The 18,660-nt window shown below is 47.2% G+C and overlaps 2 protein-coding genes and 1 non-coding gene across 7 annotated transcripts in view; all 3 read left to right on the forward strand.

The window, feature by feature from the left end:
* Positions 1-4,637, forward strand: part of NUP98 (nucleoporin 98 and 96 precursor) — a 103,558-nt gene extending 98,921 nt beyond the window's left edge. For all 5 annotated transcript variants that reach the window (XM_060159853.1, XM_060159857.1, XM_060159855.1 and 2 more), the window contains one exon: positions 1-4,637. In XM_060159853.1, coding sequence (XP_060015836.1) covers positions 1-218 — 218 coding nt within the window. In that variant the 3' untranslated portion in view covers positions 219-4,637.
* A 4,923-nt stretch (positions 4,638-9,560) lies between these two features.
* TRNAW-CCA (transfer RNA tryptophan (anticodon CCA)) lies at positions 9,561-9,633 on the forward strand. The gene has a single exon. It is a non-coding gene; the product is annotated as a tRNA-Trp (tRNA).
* A 3,401-nt stretch (positions 9,634-13,034) lies between these two features.
* On the forward strand, positions 13,035-18,595 carry CHRNA10 (cholinergic receptor nicotinic alpha 10 subunit). The gene is made up of 5 exons (XM_060160857.1): positions 13,035-13,116; positions 14,857-15,002; positions 15,420-15,574; positions 16,387-16,919; positions 17,607-18,595. The coding sequence occupies exons 1-5, from the start codon at positions 13,035-13,037 to the stop codon at positions 18,062-18,064; spliced, it is 1,374 nt and encodes a 457-aa protein (XP_060016840.1). The 3' UTR covers positions 18,065-18,595.
* Positions 18,596-18,660: the final 65 nt, after the last annotated feature.

Genomic DNA, 18,660 nt, shown 5'->3' on the forward strand with positions numbered 1-18,660 from the left:
ACATGGCCAAACGTGTAGCCAACCTGCTGCGGGTGGTACTGAGCCTTCAGCATGCCCCTGATGCAACCTCCGACTCAACGCCAGACCCTCAGCGAGTCCCTTTGCGCCTGTTGGCTCCCCACATTGGCCGGCTCCCCATGCCTGAGGACTATGCCTTGGAGGAACTGCGCAGTCTCACACAGTCCTACCTGCGGGAACTGACTGTGGGGAGCCAGTGAGCCCCAGGCTCCGCGCACCACACTCACATGCCGATTCACACTCACTACGCAGAGGTCCCCTACGTTGAGTTGATTGGCACCATTTGCCATTCTCTGGGTTGGCCATGGAATCCACCCTCCCTTCCTGCTGCCCAAGCAGCAACCTCCAGTTGTTCACGGCTTTCTTAATACTAAACACAGCATAAGGGCTTTTGGAACCCCCAAAAAAGGATCCAAGTCTCTTTTTTACCATCCTGAAGACTATTCTTTTTTTTTTTTCCCCTTTCTTTTTGTAAATGGTCAGTATAGCGTCGGTAAAGCACCTTTGGCAGAATTCCCGCACCCCCTAAGAACCAGGGAATGCTTTTCCTCCGTCAGCCATTCTGGATCTTGTGACTCGATGCCAAACTGCTACCCTACTCCTACTCCTGCCCTTTTATACTAGGACTCTTTAGAAGGAGTGGGACAGGTGATGGGACAAATGTGTTGACCTAGGACTGTCCTCTCTTAACAAGTAAACTATCCACAGAAGGAAGGAGAATCTGTCTCTGAAGTAGGTTGTTGATTTAACACTGACTTTTGGCGTCAGAAGAGAGTTGGACTGAATTAGGAGGCAGAACAGGGTCTTTCTGACCCATTTAGGGTAGAAGTGAGTGCCTGCCATCGAGGGGTGGGGCGTCAAGGCTTGATTGTTCTTCCTGCCTTGAATGTTCTGTGAACACCAAACCTTCCCCGTGCGGGAGCTCTTGGTACCAGATCACACATCTCTGGGAAACTCCCAGAATTCAGTTTGGTGCCTGGTTTTCAGTCATCTTGCTAGGCCTCCTGTCTGGATTTGCCTGAAGAGTTTGGATGAAACATGGCAGGTTGGGTAGCCCTCCCTGTCCCTCCCACTCTAGCCCAGAGCATTTCCCACCCTCCATTTACAGTCCCAGATGGTGAAACCATCACTGAGGCAGGCAAGGATCTGGGCTTCAGGGGGAGGCAGGGGGCTTTTGCTACACTGCTGCCCACAGCTGTGGGGAGCCCCAGGTAACGGTCTGAGACTGCGGTGTGAGGGCTGTCACAGACAACATGGCATGCCTCCCTGGGTCTTCATGCATGAAGATTACAGAAAGGATTTTATTAAAAAGTATATATATATATATATATATATATATATATATATATATATATATATGACCTAGATTATTTTCCTCTTTTTCTGAAGCTACTTTCTTAAAAAAAATAAATAAAATGAAATGTTTATAGCATTCCTGGTATTGGCTTTCCTTTTGTGGTTTTGAGCCTTGTCCCAAGGAGCTTTATGGTGGCCTTGTTTGATTTGCACTCTAAAGAGAGACTGGCCGTGGGTTAATGAGAGAATAGTTGCAGACTAGATCAAGGCTAGGTTTATAAGGGTCAATTTTGGGGTGAGGGGGTTGAGATTATTGATGGATCCTGACTGCTATACATTTATTTTTATGCGCTTGGATTCCTAGTGGGGAATGGGGCAGGGTTTCAAATTGCCCAGTGGTATATACTTAGTATTCAAAGCCTCTCTGCTCTGGGGTTTTTGTTTTTAAACCTTGGCACTTCATCTTTCAGCTTCCATTGTGTAAAAGAGATAATGATCCCTGATGTTGCTGCTTCACAGAGCTGTGCTTGAGAGGGATCAAATGAGGCTGATGAGTAGGTTGGTTGGTTGGTTGTGTTAAATTGAAGATATGAGCAATTTCCAATGAGGATTAGGCCAAAGATTTCTGGGACATCGATGAGATGAGCAAGCAGTGGCTGGGGCTTCCCTTTAATTTGGGCCCCTGAGGATAAGGGTTACTCAGCTGGGAATCTCCCACCATTACTGACTGACTGTGAACCTGAGCGAGTCACGGAGCATTTGCTGGACTTAGAGCAAAGAATTTGTTCTGCGTTCCTCACCAGAGGTGTTTTGTGAAAAGTGAGTGCTTTAGAAGTGGTTTACCTTTAGAAATGTTAAGCACTGTGAATATGGGCAGTATTTCCTCTTAGGTATTTCCTTTAAAAAAAAAAAAAAAAAAACCTGTAAGTCAAATATTTATCACAGCAGCTATTTGCGTCACGGAGAATAGACTTACAGTTAAAGTGAACAATGAAGATGATAAGCGGTCTCTTCTATATTTCAAAATCCCATTGAAACATATTTTTAAAAATTTAGGTTTCTCAAAAATATAAAAATAAGAACCAGTTGTTTCAAAACTCAACAGATCTGTGGAATCTACAACCTCATACAATGTTCAAAGTATTTCCTCAGCAGAATGCTGGAATAATGCTAAAATCAAAGTTAATAGAGGTCTGGAGATTAAATGTTGGATTAGCAGAGCCAAGACCTGCAGGCTAGCTGGTCTTTTTTAGCTGTTTGACTTGTTTTGTTACTTTGTATTCCCAGGGAATTATTTCAGATTTTTTAAATTTGTTGTCTTTCAGAGAACCAGCTCTCAGACGTAACAGTTTTATTGGAGTTCTGTATTGTAATATATTCATTTCTGCTTTAAACATTCATTTCTTATGCTTTCCTAAGGGTTTTTTAAAATCTTTTATTGTAGAAATTTTCACCCATGCAAAAATAAAATGATGTCTCAGTTTTTCAATCTTATTTAATATCTTTACCCCCATTCTTATTCCTACCCACGCACCCACCATGGTATTTCCTTCTTTTTTTTTTTTTTTAATTTATTTTTGACTGCATTGGGTCTTCGTTGCTGTGCGTGGGCTTTCTCTAGTTGCAGCGAGCGGGGGCTACTCTTCATTGTGGTGTGTGGGCTTCTCATTGCGGTGGCTTTTCTTGCTGCAGAGCGCGGGCTCTAGGCACGTGGGCTTCAGTAGTTGTGGCTTGCGGGCTCTAGAGCGCAGGCTCAGTAGTTGTGGCGACCGGGCTTAGTTGCTCTGCAGCATGTGGGATCTTCCCGGACCAGGGCTTGAACCCGTGTCCCCTGCATTGGCAGGCGGATTCTTAACCACTGTGCCACCAGGGAAGTCCCTCACCATGGTATTTCTAAGGGAGATCATCATTTCATCAATACCTAAGCATTTCTAAGATAAATTTTTATAAATATAATCACAATACCATTGTCGTACCTAACAAAATTAACAATAATTCCAAAATATTAACTAATACTCTCTGCATTTTCGAATTCCCCAGTTGTCTCAAAAGTAAAATCTTACTACAGTTGATTTGTTTAAATTAAATCAGGATCTAAACAGAGTCCACACTTGCATTTGGCTGATAAGTCTCTTAAGTCTCTTTTAATCTATTAACAGTTCTCCTCTCTCCTTTTTTAAATGCCCTTTATTTGATGAAGTACCTGGGACATTCATCCTTTAGCATAGAGGGCCAGGGGCTTCTAGATTTGGCTGACTGTGCCTCTACCTCCCTTACTTGCTGTATACCACTGGTTAGATCTAGAGACTTGATTAGATTCAGGGTCCTTCTCATAGGTGGTGCTGTGTTTCATCACTACGGAAGACACTGTCTCGCTGTTCTACTTCTAGTGATGTTAAGATTGTTGATTCAGGTGTTGTCAGCCTGATTCACCCTTTCTAAAGCTTCCATCAACCTTCCACCTAATAATCATGACCAAGATTCACTGTTTCATCATCGCACATTCCTTATCTTTTTATATGTGATGATTCAGTATTTTCAAAATAGAGACTAAAATCAGTTGTTGTTCAGGTACTTTTTTTTTCCAAAATGGCTTTTTAAAAATAACCCACCAACTTTTTTTTTAAATAAATTTATTTATTTTTGGCTACTTTGCTTCTTTGTTGCTGTGCGCGGCTTTCTTTAGTTGCGGCGAGCGGGGGCCCCTCCTCGTTGCCATGCGCGGGCTTCTCACTGCAGTGGCCTCTCTCGTTGCGGAGCACGGGCTCTAGGCGCGTGGGCTCAGTAGTTGTGGCTCGCGGGCTCTAGAGCACAGGCTCAGTAGTTGTGGCACACGGGCCTAGTTACCCTGCAGCATGTAGGATCTTCCCAGACCAGAGCTCAAACCTGTGTCCCCTGCATTGGCAGGCGGATTCTTAACCACTGCACCACCAGGGAAGCCCCCCACCAACTTTTAGAATTATTTTTTTCAAATTAACATTTTTACCCTAAAACACACTAAATATGTTATAAGAAATATTTCACCATTTTTTCAGGTAAACATACCAATTTTTCTGTAACTCTCCAGTCTATTCTCTGTATGTGATATTTCCATGTGTTTTGAAGCACTCTTGAATTTAGCCTTTATTTTGGCCTAAAGGTATTCTGCAAAATGTTGCTTTTAAATGTAATTTGAGGGTAAGACAACCTTGTGCCCCCAAAAGATTGAATAACTGCTGAAGAAAATGGTACGGAAAGAAAAATGCATCTTTTACCCCGACACCCATCCCTACAACATCTGCCACTCTTTTTTTTTTTTTTAATAAATTTATTTTATTTTTGGCTGTGTTGGGTCTTTGTTGCTGCGTGTGGGCTTTCTGTAGTTACGGTGGGGGGGGTACTCTTAGTTGCGGTGTGTGGGCTTCTTATTGCAGTGGCTTCTCTTGTGGAGCACGGGCTCTAGGCGCGCGGGCTTCAGTAGTGGTGGCACACGGGCTTAGTTTCTCTGCGGCATGTGGGATCTTCCTGGACCAGGGCTCGAACCCGTGTCCCCTACATTGGCAGGTGGATTCCCAACCACGGCACCACCAGAGAAGCCCTGCCACTCACTCTTAAGTCTTGTCTTCCTCCTTTGTTTTGTTTTTTTGGTTTTGGTTTGGTTTTTTGGCCGCGCCGCATGGCATGCGGCTTCCCACATGGCGGGATCTTTAGTTGCGGCATGTGAAATCTTAGTTGCAGCACATGGCATCTAGTTCACTGACCAGGGATCAAACCTGGGCCCCCTGCATTGGGAGCACAGAGACTTAGCCACTGGACCACCAAGGAAAAGTCCCTACCTACTCATTCTTGATAGTCCTCTTGTTTTCACTTTTCAGTCCTCATTTATTTCTTAAATCATATTACATACACTTATATGTTGTTTTTAAAAGAGGCAGTATAATTGTAGTATAGTGTAGTGTAGGGATGGACTGTTTACCCCAATTATGTTCAAATCCTGGGTCCACTGGAATATCCTATGGAATCTTTTTTTTTTTTTTTTTTTCTTGTGATTCTCTGTCTCCTCCTAGCGGAAGGGGAAGAGAGCAGAGAAGGCACTTCTTAATTACCTTGGCAGGGAAATGACACATTACTTTTATTTACATTCCATTGGCTAAAACTAGTCATATGGTCGTGCCTAGATACAAGAGGGGTCTAAGAAATGATGTTTTTGGCTAAGTAGTTATTTTTTTTTTAATTTTTTTTCCTTTTTTTTATTTTTTTATTTTTTTATTTTTAACATCTTTATTGGAGTATAATTGCTTTACAATGGTATGTTAGTTTCAGCTTCACAACAAAATGAATCAGTTATATATATACATATATTCCCATATCTCTTCCCGCTTGCGTCTCCCTCCCTCCCACCCTGCCTATCCCACCCCTCCAGGCGGTCACAAAGCACCAAGCTGATCTCCCTGTGCTATGCGGCTGCTTCCCACTAGCTAACTACCTTACTTTTGGTAGTGTATATATGTCCATGCCTCTTTATCGCTTTGTCACCGTTTACCCTTCCCCCTTCCCATAGCCTCAAGTCCATTCTCTAGTAAGTCTGTGTCTTTATTCCTGTTTCACCCCTAGGTTTTTCATGACATTTTTTTTTAATTCCATATATATGTGTTAGCATACGGTATTTGTCTCTCTCTTTCTGACTTACTTCACTCTGTATGACAGACTCTAGGTCTATCCACCTCATTACAAATAGCTCAATTTCGTCTCTTTTTATGGCTGAGTAATATTCCATTGTATATATGTGCCACATCTTCTTTATCCATTCATCCGATGACGGACACTTAGGTTGTTTCCATCTCTGGGCTATTGTAAATAGAGCTGCAATGAACATTTTGGTACATGACTCTTTTTGAATTATGGTTTTCTCAGGGTATATGCCCAGTAGTGGGATTGCTGGGTCATATGGTAGTTCTATTTGTAGCTTTTTAAGGAACCTCCATACTGTTCTCCACAGTGGCTGTATCAATTTACATTCCCACCAACAGTGTAAGAGGGTTCCCTTTTCTCCACACCCTCTCCAGCATTTATTGTTTCTAGATTTTTTGATGATGGCCATTCTGACTGGTGTGAGATGATATCTCATTGTAGTTTTGATTTGCATTTCTCTAATGATTAGTGATGTTGAGCATTCTTTCATGTGTTTGTTGGCACTCTGTATATCTTCTTTGGAGAAATGTCTATTTAGGTCTTCTGCCCATTTTTGGATTGGGTTGTTTGTTTTTTTGTTATTAAGCTGCATGAGCTGCTTATAAATTTTGGAGATTAATCCTTTGTCCGTTGCTTCATTTGCAAATATTTTCTCCCATTCTGAGGGTTGTCTTTTGGTCTTGTTTATGGTTTCCTTTGCTGTGCAAAAGCTTTTAAGTTTCATTAGGTCCCATTTGTTTACTTTTGTTTTTATTTCCATTTCTCTAGGAGGTGGGTCAAAAAGGACCTTGCTGTGATTTATGTCATAGAGTGTTCTGCCTATGTTTTCCTCTAAGAGTTTGATAGTTTCTGGACTTACATTTAGGTCTTTAATCCATTTTGAGCTTATTTTTGTGTATGGTGTTAGGGAGTGATCTAATCTCATACTTTTACATGTAGCTGTCCAGTTTTCCCAGCACCACTTATTGAAGAGGCTGTCCTTTCTCCACTGTACATTTCTGCCTCCTTTGTCAAAGATAAGGTGACCATATGTGCGTGGGTTTATCTCTGGGCTTTCTATCCTGTTCCATTGATCTATCTTTCTGTTTTTGTGCCAGTACCATACCGCCTTGATAACTGTAGCTTTGTAGTATAGTCTGAAGTCTGGGAGCCTGATTCCTCCAGTTCCTTCTTTCGTTCTCAAGATTGCTTTGGCTATTCGGGGTCTTTTGTGTTTCCATACAAATTGTGAAATTTTTTGTTCTAGTTCTGTGAAAAATGCCAGTGGTAGTTTGATAGGGATTGCATTGAATCTATAGATTGCTTTGGGTAGTAGAGTCATTTTCACAATGTTGATTCTTCCAATCCATCCTATGGAATCTTGACTAAGTTATTTCCTGTGCCTCAGTTACCTCATTTGTAAAATGGAATTAATAATAGTATTTACTTCATAGGGTGTTGTGAGAATTATGGATTAATATATGTTAAAGTGCTTAGAGCACTACCCAAAGTATATTAGCTACTCAAATTATCATTAATATGTCCAATATGTGATCTCTTGCTTGTTTCTATGAGTGTTTTTGTTTCAGCTAACTCATTCATGGTGGATTATGATTTTTTTAATATTAATTTATTTGGCTGCGCAGGGTCTTAGCTGAGGCACGAGGGATCCTTAGTTGCAGCATGTGGGATCCAGTTCCCCGACCAGGGATCAAACCCGGGCCCCCCGCACTGGGATCTCAGAGTCCTAACCACTGGACCATCAGGGAAGTCCCAATATTTTTTTTTTTTTTTTTTGCGGTACACGGGCCTCTCACTGTTCTGGCCTCTCCCGTTGTGGAGCACAGGCTCCGGATGCTCAGGCTCAGCAGCCATGGCTCACGGGCCCAGCCGCTCTGCAGCATGTGGGATCTTCCCGGACTAGGGCACGAACCCGTTTTCCCTGCATCGGCAGGCGGACTCTCAACCACTGTGCCACCAGGGAAGCCCCCCCAATATTTTTGATAACAGCTTTACTGAAATAGAATTCACATACCATACAATTACCCATTTAATGCGTACAATTAGTTTAGCTATATTCACAGAGTTGTGCAGCCATCACCACACAATCAATTTTAGAACATTTTCATCCTCCTAAAAAGAAACGCCATAGCTTTCAGCCATCATTCCCCAACTTTCCCAGACGTACACAACCACTAATCTACCTCCTATCTCTATAGATTTGCCTGTCCTGGACATTTCATATAAATGGAATCACACAATATGTGACCTTTTGTAACTGGATTCTTTCCCTTAGCATAATACTTTCAAGGTTCATCCATGTTGTAGCATACATTAGTACTTCATGCCATCTTATGGCCATATGATACTTGATTGTATGGACATACCACCTTCTATTTATATATTTCATCAGAATCTAACACCACATAGAAAAACTAAGTCAAATTAGATCAAAGACTTAGATGTAAGACCTAAAATTATAAAACTCTTAGGGACTCCCCTGGTGGTCCAGTGGTTAAGACTCCACACTCCCAATGCAGGGAGCCTGGTTTCAATCCCTGGTCAGGGAACTAGATTCCACATGCTGCAACTACAGGAGGCCACAAATCGCAACTAAAAGATCCTGCATGCAGCAGCGAAGATCCCACATGCCACAACTAAGACCTGGCACAGCCAAATAAATAAGTAAATATTTCAATAAATAAAATTATAAAACTCTTAGAAGAAAATAGAGGGTAAAATCTTAACAACATTGGATTTGGTAATGATTTCTTGGATATGACACCAAAGGCACAAGCAACAAAAGAAAAAAATAGACAAAATGAACTACATGAAGAATTTTTAATTTTGTTCATTCTAAAGACACTGAGTAAAAAGGCAACCTAGAGAATGGGAGAAACATTTGCAAATAATTTATCTGATAAGGGATTAATATCCAGAATATATAGAGGACTCCTAGAACTCAACAACATAAAGAGAAAAAAAAATCAATTTAAAAATGAACAAAGGACTTGAACAGACATTTCTCCAACGAGGATATACAAATGGCCAATAAGCACGTAAAAAGATGCTCAACATCGCTAATCATTAGGGAGATACAAATCAAAACTATGAACCAGATACCACCTCGTATGCATTAGGATGGCCATTATCAAAGAAAACAAAGTAAAAGATGTTGGTGAGGATGTGGAGAGATTGGAAGCTTTGTGCATTGTTGGTGGGAATGTATTCAATAAAAAGGTATGTCCGCTGTGGAAAACAGTATGGCAATTCTTCAAAAAATTAAAAACAATTACCATATGATCCAGCAATTCCACTTCTGGGTATATATCCAAAAGAACTGAAAGCAGAATCTTGAAAGGATATTTGTACATCCATGTTCATAGCAGCATTATTCACAATAACTGAAATGTGAAAGCAACCCAAGTGCCCATCAAGAGATGAATGGATAAGCAAAATGTGGTATATACATACAATAGAATGTTATTCAGCCTTAAAAAGGAAGGAAATTCTGACATATACTACAACATGGATGAAACTTTAGGACATTATATGAAGTGAAATAAGCCAGGCACAAAAAGACAAATACTGGGATTTCCCTGGTGGTCCAGTGGTTAGGACTCTGTGCTTCCACTGCACTGGGCACAGGTTCGATCCCTGGTCAGGGAACTAAGATCCTGTGGGCTGCACAGCGCAGCCAAAAAAAAAGACAAATACTGACATGATTTCATAGAGACAGAAGGAAGAATGGTATTTGCGGGGGGCTGGGGCTTATGAATCTAAATGTGTGTTTCTGAAGATATCTTGACTAACTCACTAGGACCATAGTGCAAATACTGTTGATTGCTGTGCATTTGTCAATGTACTAGGCAGTTGCCTTGCATTATCAGGTACTTGCATTGTCTCATTTAATTCTTACGACAACTATTTAGGTGAGGACTGTTAATCCCACTAACCTGTTTGATAAAACTGAAACACAGAGAGTTTCAGTATCTTACCCAGGTCAGACAGCTCATAGGACAGAGCTGAAAGTAACTCTAAAGCCTTTGTCTTCAGGGAGATCAGCTTGTGCTTTGTGACCACCTAGAGGGGTGGGATAGGGAGGGTGGGATAGGGAGGATGGGAGGGAGATGCAAGAGGGAGGAGATATGGGGATATATGTATATGTATGGCTGATTCACTTTGTTTTACAGCAGAAACTAACACACCATTGTAAAGCAATTATACTCCAATAAAGATGTTAAAAAAAAAAAAAGGCTGTTTTCCCAGAAATATAGATCAATGGAACAGGATAGAAAGCCCAGAGAAAAGCCCATGCATATATGGTCACCTTATTTTTGATAAAGAAAGCAAGAATATACAATGGAGAAAAGACAGCCTCTTCAATAAGTGGCGCTGGAAAAACTGGACAGCTACATGTAAAAGAATGAAATCAGAACACTCCCTAACACCATACACAAAAATAAACTTAAAATGGATTAAAGACCTAAATGTAAGGCCAGACACTATAAAACTCTTAGAGGAAAACATAGAACACTCTACGACATAAACCACAGCAAGATCCTTTTTGACCCACCTCTTAGAGAAATGGAAATAAAAACAAAAATAAACAAATGGGACCTAATGAAACTTAAAAACTTTTGAACAGCAAAGGAAACCATAAATAAGACAAAAAAACAACCCTCAGAATGGGAGAAATATTTGCAAATGAAGCAACTGACAAAGGATTAATCTCCAAAATTTACAAGCAGCTCATGTAGCTCAATATCAAAAAAACAACCCAATCCAAAAATGGGCAGAAGACCTAAATAGACATTTCTCCAAAGAAGAAATACAGATTGCCAACAAACACATGAAAGAATGCTCAACATCACTAATCATTAGAGAAATGCAAATCAAAACTACAATGAGGGGCTTCCCTGGTGGCGCAGTGGTTGAGAGTCCGCCTGCCGATGCAGGGGACACGGGTTCGTACCCCGGTCCGGGAAGATCCCACATGCCCCGGAGCGGCTGGGCCCGTGAGCCATGGCCGCTGAGCCTGCGCGTCCGGAGCCTGTGCTCCGCAACGGGAGAGGCCACAACAGTGAGAGGCCCGCATACCACAAAAAAAAAAAACTACAATGAGGTATCCCCTCACACCAGTCAGAATGGCCATCATCAAAAAATCTAAAAACAATAAATGCTGGAGAGGGTGTGGAGAAAAGGGAACTCTCTTGCACTGTTGGTGGGAATGTAAATTGATACAGCCACTATGGAGAACAGTATGGAGGTTCCTTAAAAAACTAAAATAGAACTACCATACGACCCAGCAATCCCACTACTGGGCATATACCCTGAGAAAACCATAATTCAAGAATAGTCATGTACCACAATGTTCATTGCAGCTCTACTTACAATAGCCAGGTCATGGAAGCAACCTAAGTGTCCATCATCGGATGAATGGATAAAGAAGATGTAGCACATATATACAATGGACTATTACTCAGCCATGAAAAGAAACGAAATTGAGTTATTTGTAGTGAGGTGGATGGACCTAGAGTCTGTCATACAGAGTGAAGTAAGTCAGAAAGAGAAAAACAAATACCGTATGCTAACACATATATATGGAATCTAAAAAAAAAAAAAATGGTTCTGAAGAACCTAGGGGCAGGACAGGAATAAAGACACAGACGTGGAGAATGGACATGAGGACACGGGGAGGGGGAAGGGTAAGCTGGGATGAAGTGAGAGAGTAGCATGGACATATATACACTACCAAACGTAAAATAGATAGCTAGTGGGAAGCAGCCACATAGCACAGGGAGATCAGCTCCGTGCTTTGTGACCACCTAGAGGGGTGGGATAGGGAGGGTGGGAGGGAGATGCAAGAGGGAGGAGATATGGGGATATATGTATATGTATAGCTGATTCACTTTGTTATACAGCATAAAATAATACACCATTGTAAAGCAATTATACTCCAATAAAGATATTAAAAAATAAATAAATATAAATAAATAAAGGCTGTGTTTTCCCTGTGGCCCAATACCGCCCGCGATGTTTAAGCATAGGGAGAATACTGAGGCTCAGACTGGGATGGCTGTGGGATGGCGAGGATGCAGGCTGCATCTCCTGCTTTGTGGGGCCACCTGGAGCAGCCTCAGTCTTGGCACCCCTCTCACCAGGAGGGGAGAGCTTGCTTGGCACAAAGCACCCGGCCTAGACAGATGTGTTCAGTCCCTAACTGAGGGCACAGCTGACAGATGAAAGGGAGCCTGAAGAATTCAGTAATGATGACAGAGCTGGGAGGACAGTTACCATCCACTGGCCCTGTCCCCTCACACCTTTAAGCCCCAGTCTCTTGCAGATCCTGACCTGGCATCTCTGTACCCTCCAATCCCCCAAGTTGGGCCTGAGCATGGGTGCTACCTTACAGAATTTGAATAATTCAGGTCCCAGTGACCTGAGGTGTCAGTTTCAGTTGCTCTGTTCCCATGGACACAGGTGTCCCAACTCTGTAATTAAGCTAATGAAAGGGAAAGGGGGCACGGCCTTCTGTCCTGTGCCTCAGAAGGCTCAGGGCTGATGGAGTCCCTGTCCCTGTCTTGCTGAGAATGCGCCAGGCTCCCCCAGAGTCAGGTGTGGGGAAGGGCTTGAGGAAGTCAAGGGGGCTGAAATAGAGGCAGGAGAAAGGAAGAGAGAGAGGAAGACCAGAGTCAGGGAGGCAGAGACCAAGAAAGAGTTACAGAGGGACGGCTAGAAGGAAATCGAGACAGAGAGGCTGAGTGAGAGGTAAAGGGGGTGGGGGGCGAAGAACAGGGCAGAAGCAGAGGCCAGAAGAGAAGGAGAAACAGTAGATGCCAAGGCCCAAGGACTAAAATCCCAGGGCAGGTACAAATAGCAGGGTCAAGGAACTGGAAGGGCTGCAGGACTCCCTGCAGGGTAGTTGGACTCAACAGAGATCCCAGTCTTCCTTCTGCCTTGCAGGGACTGTCTACACCATCCTTGCCAGCAGGGCCTGATGCTGCCGTAGGTCAGGCCAAGGAGGCTCCTGTCCAGAGACCTGCCCTTCCTCTGGCTGCGGCAAGGCCATGGGGCCCGGCAGCCACCGCCTCAGCCTCAGCATCTCTGTCTCCAGTCTGGGCCTTCTGCTTCTGCTCCCACTCCTGCCAGGTATGCTCAGTAAACCAGCCCTGGCCTCTCTGGGCGTTGCTGCTGTTCCCATGCTCCCCAAACCTCTCTCCACGTGCTCTCTCTTCATTTCTGTGCTGGGAGCAAGCACTGTCTGGGGAGTGTGGAGGAGGGGGAGCTGAAGAGGGCAAGAGGGGGCTTGCCTGACTGGGGCGGGAGCAGTTGATGGGGCAGCTCCCAGGGATAGGGCTGGGAAAGCCAGGGGGACCAGAGCGCGAAGGGTGAGTTTGGGCTTTATCTAGCAGGCCTGGGGAGCCATTGAACAGGTTTAAGCAGCTACTGGTCTAGTCAGATTCATTTGTTTAAAAGCTTGATCTCTCAGAAGTGTGGCAGGTGGTTAGAGAGGTGAGCCCGAGGTGGGAGAGCAGGGAGGAGGCGGCTGCTGCCTTGGTCCATATGCAGGGAGGATGGGCCCGAGCTGGAGAGGTGATGAAGCATTCAAGAGCATTCAGCAGTATGACTGACAGGATGCGGGCACAGAGTGGTCTGCAGAGAGGAGGGGCAGAAGGGAGAGACAAATGATCAGATTTCCAGCTGAGGTCACCGGGGAGTGCTGTTTGCTGAGATGGGGAACACAGGACAAGGAACAGGTTTCAGAACATGGAGGGAGGAGAGTCTTCCCTGGTGGTCTAGCAGTTAAGACTCCGCGCTCCCAATGCAGGGGGCCCGGGTTTGATCCCTGATCAGGGAACTAGATCCCACAGGCCGCAACTAAGAGCCCACGTGCCGCAACTAAGAGCCTGCATGCCGCAACTAAAGAGTCCACACGCCACAAGTGAAATGATCCCGCACGCCACAACGAAGATCCCGTGTGCTGCAACTAAGACCCAGCACAGCCAAATAAATAATAAATTTTTAAAAAAAGAAAAAAAGAAAACAAGAACGTGGTGGGAGGAAAGAAGTTCATATTTTGGCCCTACACAGTTTAAAGTGCCTACAGGACATTTAGGACATTCAGGTCGGAGCTCAGGAGAAAAATCTGGGCTGAAGAAAAAAGGAGACAAGGACAAAGGACAAGATTCTGGGGAACAATACGTAAATCAAGGACTGAGAAAAAAAAAAAGGACTGAGGACAATGGGATGTGTCACAAAACCCGGGGAAGAGTGTGTTTTCAGGAAGGAGGGGCCCATAGTGTCAGAAGCTTTGAAGACATCAACTGAAGTGCAGCTAGAGAAGCAGAGACAGGCTGGAGGGACTGGAAGAGGCAGGGCAACAGGGTTCTGGATGCCTGGTTGAGAACTGGTACTCTTGCCATCTGTTTGGGCCCCTCCAGCATTTGTTCTTTTGTTTGTTTTGTTTTGGCCACATCACACGCCATGCAGGATCTTAGTTCTCCAACCAGGAATCGAACCTGTGCCCCCTGCAGTGGAAGCGTGGAATCTTAACCACTGGACTGCCAGGGAATTCCCAGCCCCTCCAGCATTTGTGGTGGGGCAAGCAGAATCCAGGTCCTTGGGAAGGGAATGGTGGGGAAGAAATCCATCAGCCTTGCTTCAGAAGACAGTACCTACTCACACTATGGCCTTAACCTCATCTATCCTTGGAGGCAGGCCAGGGAGGAACTAGAGCCACAGGCAGAGAGACAGAGAACAGGGACAGTTAGACAGCTGTGAGACAGTGGAGCAGCTGACAGGGCCTCAGTCTTGTGGAGGGTACAGATTGTGAGCAGAGGCCCCTGGACTAGGGTCTCGGATGGACACCCTTTCTTACTGGTCCCCCAGAGTGCTTCGGAGCTGAGGGCAGGCTGGCACACAAGCTGTTCCGAGACCTCTTTGCCAACTACACAAGTGCCCTGAGACCTGTGGCAGACACAGACCAGGCTCTGAACGTGACCCTGGAAGTGACGTTGTCCCAGATCATCGACATGGTGCGTTGGTTGTTGTACAGTCGTGGAGTGTGCTGGTGACAGTATCAAGGAATGGGGGAATGGGAGACTGGGATTAATCTCCAATCAATTCTTTCCTGTAAACATTAAGATTAGCAACAATAACAGCTACCAACCGTTGGAGCCTAACTGTTGGGCGCCCACAGTGTGCCCAATACTTTGCACACTTGAATCCATGCCTAGCAGAGATTACCACCCATGTAACTTCTGAGGAAACTCAGGCCCAGAGAAGAGAAGGACCTGCCAAGGTCACCTTGCAAGGCTGACTGGGAACTGAACTGTATGGGCAAGTCAGGTTTGCGGGTGCTGACCAGAGCTCTATAGGTGAGTGTGCACACACAGGGCAGACTATGTGCAGACGTCTGTCCACATCTATGCCCACTCTCTGCCCCCAACTAGGATGAGCGGAACCAGGTGCTGACCCTGTACCTGTGGATCCGACAGGAGTGGACAGATGCCTACCTACGATGGGACCCTGACGCCTATGGTGGCCTGGATGCCATCCGCATCCCCAGCAGTCTCGTGTGGCGACCGGACATCATACTCTATAACAAGTACTTCCCACCTGGGCCCCTTCCCTCTCCTACCCCTCCCTAGAGTTGCCCTTGGCTCTGGTGATGCACTTGTCCCCCATCCTCCACATCGAACCCGGCTCCTATGGTGCCCTAGACGCTTTCCCCTAGGACCCTTCTATGCTGCCAGGAAGGTGTTGGCAATTGTGGCTGCATGGTGCAGTAGGGCTTCCTGACCACACACACACACACACACACACGCACGCACGCACGCACACACAGCGGCTCATGGCAAGGGCCTGCCGGAGGGACCTCACAGCCCCTTGACGGCACCTCCACTTTAGGCTGTCTCAAGCCAACCCAGGCTGAGTGTCTCCTAGGAATCCTCCGTGTGGTCCAGGGCCAATTCTGTATCTCTCGCAGAAGGGGTTCTGGGACACAAGTGCCTCTTTATGGCACTCTCCACCCTTTTCTCAGGGCACCCCAGGGCCTGCCTAGGGATTTCCTTCAGGGCTTAGCCCTCTGTAGTCCCTTATGCCGCCTAAGCCAGTTCTGTGCTTCCCAGACAACACATAGCTCCGCATATTTTCCTCAGGGCCCCTCTAGGAGCTTTGCAGATGACACTCAAGGAAAGCCACCGTGCGCCCCGCGCCAACTTTTGAGCTAGGTCTGTGTCTCGTTTTGGGCCCTACAGGCGCCGGCCCCGCTAGGCCTCCAAAGGCACAGAGGGCCCTCTCTACCGCTCCCTTTGCCCTCTGTGCCGCCCCCAGCGGGCCGGAAGCGCACCCCTTTCAAGGGGCAGCCCTTACCTCCCAGGCCACGGCGCCTCAGGCAGCCCCACCCCCTGCCCGCAGGGCGGATGCGCAGGCGCCAGCCTCAGCCAGCACCAACGTGGTCCTGCGGCACGACGGCGCCGTGCGCTGGGACGCGCCGGCCATCACGCGCAGCTCGTGCCGCGTGGACGTGTCGGCCTTCCCGTTCGACGCGCAGCGCTGCGGCCTGACGTTCGGCTCGTGGACGCACGGCGGGCACCAGCTGGACGTACAGACGCGCGGCGCCGCCGCCAGCCTGGCCGACTTCGTGGAGAACGTGGAGTGGCGTGTGCTGGGCATGCCGGCCCGGCGGCGCGTGCTCACCTACGGCTGCTGCTCCGAGCCCTACCCGGACGTGACCTTCACGCTGCTGCTGCGCCGCCGCGCCGCCGCCTACGTGTGCAACCTGCTGCTGCCCTGCGTGCTCATCTCGCTGCTGGCGCCTCTCGCCTTCCACCTGCCCGCCGACTCGGGCGAGAAGGTGTCGCTCGGCGTCACCGTGCTGCTGGCGCTCACGGTCTTCCAGCTGCTCCTGGCTGAGAGCATGCCGCCGGCCGAGAGCGTGCCGCTCATCGGTGAGCTCTGAGGGCCCGGGGTGGCGGGGGGAGGGGGCCGGAAGAGGACGCCCTCAACCCGGGTTTGAAGTGCGCGGGTGTCCGCAGGTGCAGGAGTGGGAGCCGGACCGGCCTGGGTCAGCGGAGGGGCCCCGCCGACCGTCTTGGGGTCCGGCCTCGTTCTGAGATTGAGGGGGAAGAGGTCGGCCCCTTCCAGGGAGAAGGGGCAGAGGAAAGAGTTGGTCTTTCCTCAAGGACTTGATGGAGGAAGGTCGACATCCCCAGTGTTATAATCACAGGCAAACCATACTAAGTACTCACTGCGTGTCAGGCGGTCTCCTAAACACTTGACGTTTATTAACTCAAGGAAGCAGCACCACACACCTGTGAGGAAGGTTCTGTTATAACTTGCTTCAGATCATGCTGGTTCTATTTAAGAGCGTGACTTTCACGGGACTGTGGGTGAGTCCAGCCTCCAGCAGTGGGGGGAACAATTAGGGAGCAGGTCGCTTCTGAGAACCTGACGGGGGAATGCGGGAGAGGGAGCCCTCGGCCCTTACCTCCTTCCCGCTTTCATCCATTGGGCTTGGAGGGTCCTGCGAGCCTTATGGGGGAATGAGCTCATTCCTCCTTGTGCTCAGGCAGTTGGGGAGCTCAGGCCCGCTGAGTTCTTGTTTGGGGCCTCAGTTCCCTTTCCCTCTCTTGCAGGAAAGTACTACATGGCCACCATGACCATGGTCACCTTCTCCACAGCGCTCACCATCCTTATCATGAACTTGCATTACTGTGGTCCCAGTGCCCGCCCAGTGCCAGCCTGGGCTCGGACCCTCCTGCTGGGACGCCTGGCGCGGGGCCTGTGTGTGCGGGAACGAGGGGAGCCCTGTGGGCAGTCTAGACCTCCTGAGTCATCCCCCAGCCCCCAGCCTCCTGACAGAGAAGCTGGCCCACCAGCAGGCCCTTGCCATGAGCCTCGGTGTCTGTGCCATCAGGAAGCCCTGCTGCGCCATGTAGCCACCATCACCAACACCTTCCACAGACACAGGGCTGCCCAGCGCTGCCATGAGGAGTGGAAGCGCCTGGCCCGTGTCATGGACCGTTTCTTCCTGGGCATCTTCTTCTCCATGGCTCTGGTGATGAGCCTTCTCGTGCTGGTGCAGGCCCTGTGAGTCCCAGGGGTCTGCTGCAGTCACAGCACCTCCAGACGGGGATGGAATGGCCAGGCCAGGTGGTGGTTGGCCCTCAGGCCACTCAGTCTCTCTCCACTGGCCCTCAGAGCCTGGGACATCCTCTCTTCAGCGCTACTTACTTCACACACCAGAGGGAGTACTCATTGTCTCTGTACCCTAACCTCCAAGGGAAAGCCAGAGCTTTCCGCTCCCCTGATTCCTGCAGAGGAGGGACTCTAAGAAGGGTCAAGATCAAAGGGCAATCCTGCAGGGACAGAACTGAACTCCAATGCTGAGTGTTAGTGCTTTCAGTGAGGAGAGTGCAGGTAGTACAAACAGAACTGCCACACTTCCTGTCTTCTCTTCCTTCCTCTGTGGCTGCTGTTACAGGGCCTTGGTCTTGCCTGTCCCTACCTGGGGGCTCAGGGATGGCAACTGGGAATTCAGGATTCCTGGTCCAGTTTCCAGAACAGGAGGCCACACAAGGATTTGGCCCCAAAGCCCCAACTGATAATAAAGTGTGTGCCTATCACTTCCTCCGTGTCCTCTCTTATCCTTAGGGCCCATGGTGGTGGAACTTGGGGACCAGCCTCTTA

The sequence above is a fragment of the Lagenorhynchus albirostris genome, chromosome 9, assembly GCF_949774975.1.
Source record: "Lagenorhynchus albirostris chromosome 9, mLagAlb1.1, whole genome shotgun sequence".
In the NCBI taxonomy this organism is placed as follows: Eukaryota; Metazoa; Chordata; class Mammalia; order Artiodactyla; family Delphinidae; genus Lagenorhynchus; species Lagenorhynchus albirostris.